Below are 6,772 nucleotides of genomic sequence, written 5' to 3' on the forward strand. Positions count from 1 at the left end.
CTACCACCAATCTTGGGACTTGCCCTCAACGAACCGTGTCTCAATTCTTTTCTCTTCTCTCCTCTGTTTGATAGCCAGAAGGCAGAAGTATCATAGATGATCTAGTTCTTTCTACACCTTTGATTCCCTTCATTAAGCAAGACTTTGAACTTGGGGGCAAAGGCTGGGCTTCCTAATACCCTTTCAGACTCCTACTGAGGGTCATGGAATTGGTCTTACACCCTCTCCGGTAAGTTGTTGATAACTAGCTGAGGCCTGCAACCCGGAGAGCCACTTAGCTCCTTTGACACACATCTATCATCTGGGTCCTATGATCTCGCTGGACCTTTTGTGTTTGCTCCCCGCCCACCCAAGGGTCCTGAGGTGCTCTGCAATCTGCTCTTCCCCAGCAATGCTCTCTTGTCACTTCTTAAAAATAGCTCCACCAGCTCTCTGGGGCCGGGGGAAGGGCTTCTTCATGCTTCCCTTCTAGAGGGAAGGTGGGATTATGGTGCTACCCTTCTCCCCAAACCAAACAACAGCTCTCCCCCACCCCAGCTCTCTTCTGCAAGTGAAAGAACACCAAACAACTCTGTTCAAAACAGTTTATTGTATTTTATTATTTTTTTTTTTTTGTCAGACAAACACATTGATTTCTGGACCACAGTAGAGGATGGAAACCTTTCACAAACTTATTTATTTGAAAATACAAATATAAAATTATACTTTCCACATCTGTGATGTGAGAGACTGCCATCCACATAGTAATTTTTTACAACAGGGCTTTAAGAAAGCCACACACAAAGACCTGAAAGATGCTTGAGATATATATATATATAGATACATATATATGTATATATATAAAAAAAATACTCACTACCAAAGTTGTCATCAGTTTCATACTAAAGTATAAAAGTAAGGGTGAGGTCAGCCACAGTGCTAGGGAAAGTTTTATTTAGATACATTTATGTCCACATGAAACGCTTAGACTTGCATCCTATTACATATGGAATTCTGAGTTTACAATACACCATGAACGGCCGATCGGCTAGCCCACGCTACTCAAGAGGACACTCACAGATTCCACACAGGATGGTACAGTATGTACAGAATACAGCAGAGAGCCTTCTAGGGAGGCTCCAGAACGTCTGTCTCCCAGGCCCCCTCCCCCTCCCCCCTCGTGCCCCTGCCTCCCGGAAATGAAAGCCTGTCTGAGACAATACATTCTGATTATTTGATAGCCAAGTGTTTGAATTAAGCTTGCTTCCCCCAGAGGGGTGGGTTTTATTTATATGTTTTTGTTTGAGTTTACTTACTTTTTTTTTTGGTTTAAAAAAAAAAACGAAAACAAACATATTACAGTATTAAAGTATTGCTTAACGTACAGCGTCTCCTTGTGTAGTGTCTGTGCCCAGGACTGGGCTGAGCTGATGATTCTGCTTTTCTGTTTAGGGTGAGGGCAGGGGGAGCCCACCAGGGTCTCTCTTCAATGTGCTTGCCAGCCTCCGTCCCTCTGCTCACTCCTGCCCCAACCTCCTTGCTTTTGTCTTCCTTGGAAGACAGCCCGGCTGGTGAAGCACATTCAAGAAAGAAAATTCTCCCCTCCCCTCCCCGCCACCCCTCCCCCCCCCCAGTCTCCCTCTGTCCCTGTGTGCCACTCCCAACGGATAAAGAGAAGTATGAGTTAGTGTTTCTTTTGTAAACAATTTCATATGCAATATAATACAGAAAGCATGGCTGACCTTCAATAAAAAAATGTAGTAAACTATATTGCTTTATTCTTGATTATGCTGCAGTGAGTGAATGGCAGAATGAAACAGTGTGGTGGTGGTGGTGGCTAAGTCCCTAGCCCTCGTTTGCACTAAAGATCAAAATAGGTTTTGTTTTTCTATTTGGAACCAAAAAAAAAAAAAAAAAAAAGGCCACCCCCTCCCCCCTCAAAAACAAAACAAAACAAAAAAACCCCAAAATCAAAAACAAAAAACTGAAAACAAAAACTGAACACCTTTCAGGTCATTAGAACCAACAATTACCCAATGATTTTTATACTAGTCTAGCAAGATGTGTGTAACATTCACTGGCTGTGAATTGCTGTGCAGCGAAACATCAGATTGACAGCAACAGAGCCATGCTACCTTAAAGTCCAAGCTACGAGTTCAAATTAAGATGAAGGGTATGAAGGATAGAAACGCAAAGGCCTATCGGGGCTTCGTTCGAATCAAGCCAATGAGCGACTGGGATAGAACACAAGGCTGTTTGGTTTTCCCGATGGGTGTGAGGAAGGCCACAAACCAGGGCTGAGAAAGCTCCTGGGAAGGGGACCGAAGGCTTGGTCATCCCCGTCAGCCCCATGTCCAGGTAGAACCAGGAATGGGTCCGGGAGCTAATGCCACTCCCTCCCCTCTGCTTGGGAGGAGAGGAATTCGGGGGTCCCAGGCAGATGGATCTGGAAGCCAGAAAGTCACCCGGTGGCTATTTTATGATTCCGGGGAAAAGCCATCAGCCAAGAGGGGTGCTCCCCCAGGGAAGGCGAAAGGTGGTTCCCATGTTCGCCATTGAGCTTAACGGAAACAAAGACAAGGCTGAACATCAGTGCTAAAATAATTTACAAAAATCTTCCAAAATGGACTTCTAGATGAGTGGGGGGACGAACGTGAACCTTAACCTAGGTAGCCACATTAAAACATATCAGATTTCCACGAGATTTGTGCTATGGGCTACTGGGTCTCTTCAAAAGGTATTATAAACATCTAAAACATATTCACACAGATTATCAATTTCTTCTGAGCATTCTTAAAAAAATATTTTTTTCTCTTAGTAAAATCATTTTAATATACCATGCCTCCCTCTTTTAAAAAATAAATTAAAAAAATCCAGTTTTGCATATCTAGCATTAGCATTTAAGGTAGTATGGCACACCCCTTCACAGTTGGGGGGGGGGTGGGTATCTACAAAACGCCGTAGAGTCTGCCGGCATTTGAACATCATGAGACCTTGGGTTCGTTGAAACCACATCAGATCAGCAAAAATAAAATAAAAAGTTGAAATTGGAAAAACAAAATCGAAAGGAAAAAACTGCCCCAAAATTATTAGCATTTTTTTTTCATAAATAAGAGAAAGTTCTATCCTTACTGGTCCTAAATCTGAGTAACTATGTCTAATTTTTTTTAAACCTTAATTACGTTATATCTATCAATATGTACTAGAAGAAAGAGAAGAAAAAAGGTCACTACACTAGTACCAGGACAGGACGTTTACAAGATAGCCATTTTTATACATTATTAACAGACAGTGATCAACAAAGAGTCTTCTATGAGGTGATGGGGGTTGCAGAGAAAGGAAGGGTAGTACAGTACATCACCAACATGGACAAAATAGTAATTAAATTCCCTAGTCTAGACACTGAATTTCTGGGAATTTATTGTCTTTTTTCTTGTGTGTGTGTGTGTGTGTGTGTGTGTGTTTTAATAAAACTTCTATTTTTTTTTTAATTTTATTACTTGAACAAGTTTTGATATTTTAAAAGCGCCCAGCATTTTACTTAACGTGGTTGTTTGGAAACAAAAAAAAAAGAAAGAAAGAAAAACAAAACCAAAACAAACCCTCACCAAACAACCTAACATTTAATTGGAGAAACGAGATTTTTTTTTTTTTAAAAATGTCATTGCTGTTTCATTAGAATTGAAAAAGGCTTTTTTTCTTTCCTTCCAGGTTCGCATTTTGGAGCCTTTTGTTTGAGGATGCTTTTGCCCTACCATGTCTGTGAATGTCTACATTAGTCTACTTTGTTAGTAAAATTTATAAAAATAGGAGTGCAGCAGCTCTTTATAATAAACGTCGCATTCAGTGTCTCATACTGGCTGTGCCTTAAGTACCAAATTTATAAACGTAACAATTTAAAAAATATTAATAAAACGTCAATATCACATTTTAAAAAAGAAAAAAATATATATCCACACTACAATATGTTTTAATGCCATCTATCGAGTTGTACTTCTATAGTTGCTGTTGCCGACCTATTACCAATATTAAAAAAAAGTTAAATTAAAAAATATCCTTCATCATAAGTATCTTTCCCCAACCGAGGACCATATATTATAACAGCCAAATGTCAAACATGTGCAAACAGGAAACTGTCAGTTTTTCCCACCAGTCACAGTGCAGCGATGTTTATACTTTTTATTTTTAAAATTCTGTTTACATCTACAATAAATTAAAAAAAAAAATTCTTCCATAGCCTCTCTGGTGATACTTGCAGCACTGAGGTATTAAAAAAAAATATATAAACCAAAAGGTTGCTTTCCTAATTTGTAAATAGAAAGTGAATGGAGAGAAGGTTTCGTTAATGCAGGCTTCTCCGCTCCTGGCCCAGGGGGGTGGGGCCCCCCCAGAGCGGGGCCCCCGCCCGGGGGGGGGGGGGGGGGGGGGGGGGGGGTGGGGGGGAAGGGAGGGGCAAAGAGAGGCCAAGTGTCCTAGGGACCTTTGGAGGTGCTGAAATGGTTGGACGATAGAAAATGATCAAATATTTAAAAATTAAGACTGAAAAAGAATGTCCCCCCACCCCTCCCCACCCAAGCCAAACAGGTGTGCTTTGAAACTTTAAATACGTTAAATATTAAAATTGTAGCTTTGTTTTTAAAAAACGTCTTGGGAAAAGCAGTTTTTCGTATTTTAAATAAAAATCTAACTAGACGGTAACATTTGAAGCTGTGCACAGACGAGAGGTTAATATGCTGGTATGACACGAATACAGTTCTTAGGTCTATCACACAGACAGAAGGAGCCGAACAGTGTTCGAACTTTCCCCTGGGGTCGTCCCGGCAGCGGGGTGTCCTTCCGCCTCCGAACTGACTTGGTTACCATTCCTTCCCCTCCTTCCCACAGAGCATCGAACTGCCTGGGACCGACTCCCTCACAAAAATATTTTTGATTCTCTTTCTTAATAGTTTCTATGTAGTTAATGGAATTGTATTTACAACGTTTCTTTTTTTTTAGAATTCACAATTTCAAAAAACCTTATAATATCACCTCTTTCAACAGAAAAAAAGCACTTATAGAAAAGAAGGACACTCAAAACATCGTCGTCCTTACCTTATTGCCGAAAATAGATATACTTAGGTTAACAAAGAGACGTCACAAAAAAGAACCGCTAGAGAGTCTGTTAATTAGCTTACTACATCTCACTTCTTAGACAACGCAAAGTAGAAAGCTTATGCCCATCTCCTACTCCACACTTCACAACTTTGCTTCCGCCGGTGCACAAGCCGCACCAGAAAATCCATACAGTCTCAGAATTGGTACCAAAATATTGAGAGTCATATTACCATCTCAGCATCCTTTAAAAGTGAGAACAGAATCAAAACAAGCCAAAAAAAAAAATTTTTTTTAAGAAAAAATAATACCTTAATATAACAATTACACTATGGTTAGCTTTTAACTAGATATTAAAGCTATATGACTACCGGACTAAGTCAAAATCACTACCAAATGTGATTCAAAGAGATTTAAAAGGAGAACGGGGAAGAGGGGAGAGGAAGGGGGAAACCATCAAGAAAAACAAAAAAAAAACAAAACAAAACCAAAATCATGGGTTATATACACATTTAAAAGCTGTTGTCATATATTACAGCAGATTCGTGAGATGATGAGATGTAGTCAACCCTCGATCCGAAGTGAGCCATCTCTGGTTGCGATGGGGAGTGAGGCTGGTGGGGGTCCAGGTCTGATGACATCACCTAAACAAAGGGCCACTCAGAAACTTCGCCCAGTCTTGCCTGGACATCCAGGTATGCTCTGCAGGGTACGCAAGGTCGGGGGCGCCCAGAGGAGAACATGAAGTGGGAAGACAGAGAAGACGTGTCAGGCAAACATACTGTTGACCCCGACTTTTTAACTAGAGCTTTCCAAGTATGACTACATTGGGCTACCAGGTAGGTTTGAACATGGCCAGGCTAACAGCTTCCCGGGGTCACAGCTTGGGAAATCTGACACCTTCAACCCGCCTGACGCTGGCGAGCGGACAGCTTTGCCACTCATTTTGCTGGTTTGCTATTTTGCCGATTTGATACGGCGCTGTTGCATGCGTGGGGTCATGGCAGGAAACGTGGTCAGCAAATGTGGCCGCGCCGGCTGGTCAGCTACACTGGTGAATTGCAAACTGACCAGTGATGCTTTTTTTTTTCCTGGTTAAACTTCTGGTTTTTCAAAGCTAAATGTTTAAACACCTGCAACTTTATTAGATACAGTTAGTGCCAACTAAAGATGCAAATTACAAAAAAAAATCTTAAAAAAATTATATTTCATATCAAGGACTCGAGGTCAGGAAAAACACACACAACAAACACCCAGCTTTGGTTATAGGACATAAAGACAGGCCCGGGACTCACAGACCTCCTGAGTCTCCCTGAACTGACTGTGAGCCTGGACCAGTCCTTTGTGGGTGGCACTCAAGGTCAGAGAACGAAACCTCCGTTAGGGACAAAGTGTGTGCTTTGGTTCAAACATGTGACTCAGTTGGCTGGCTTCATCCATTTCGGAGGGGGTGGGTTTTCCCTCCACTCTCCTGGCTATGTCATCCTTCTGTGGGAAGCGGGTCCCAGAGCCAGAGGAGGGGAGGATGGGCCAGAAGCCTTGTCCTCTCCCTATTCCGACAGAAGCTTAGAGGCCCCTGGAGGGCGGGCTGTGCTGGGAAGCCCTTTGCCACCCTCATTTCCAGGAGAGGGACAGGGCAGGGCAGCCCCAGTGTGTGACCTTGCAGGGACCTGCTGTGCCGGGGGGGGGGGGGGGGGGGGGG

At 42.2% G+C, this 6,772-nt stretch overlaps 1 protein-coding gene across 8 annotated transcripts in view; it reads right to left on the minus strand.

The window, feature by feature from the left end:
• Positions 1–657: 657 nt before the first annotated feature.
• Positions 658–6,772, minus strand: part of MSI2 (musashi RNA binding protein 2) — a 394,191-nt gene continuing 388,076 nt past the window's right edge. For all 8 annotated transcript variants that reach the window (XM_040497036.1, XM_040497042.1, XM_040497044.1 and 5 more), the window contains one exon: positions 658–5,772. In XM_040497036.1, coding sequence (XP_040352970.1) covers positions 5,731–5,772 — 42 coding nt within the window. In that variant the 3' untranslated portion in view covers positions 658–5,730. The remainder of the gene's footprint in view (positions 5,773–6,772) is intronic.

Source organism: Herpailurus yagouaroundi, unplaced genomic scaffold (assembly GCF_014898765.1).
Source record: "Herpailurus yagouaroundi ecotype Mexico unplaced genomic scaffold, PumYag 189, whole genome shotgun sequence".
Taxonomy (NCBI): Eukaryota; Metazoa; Chordata; class Mammalia; order Carnivora; family Felidae; genus Herpailurus; species Herpailurus yagouaroundi.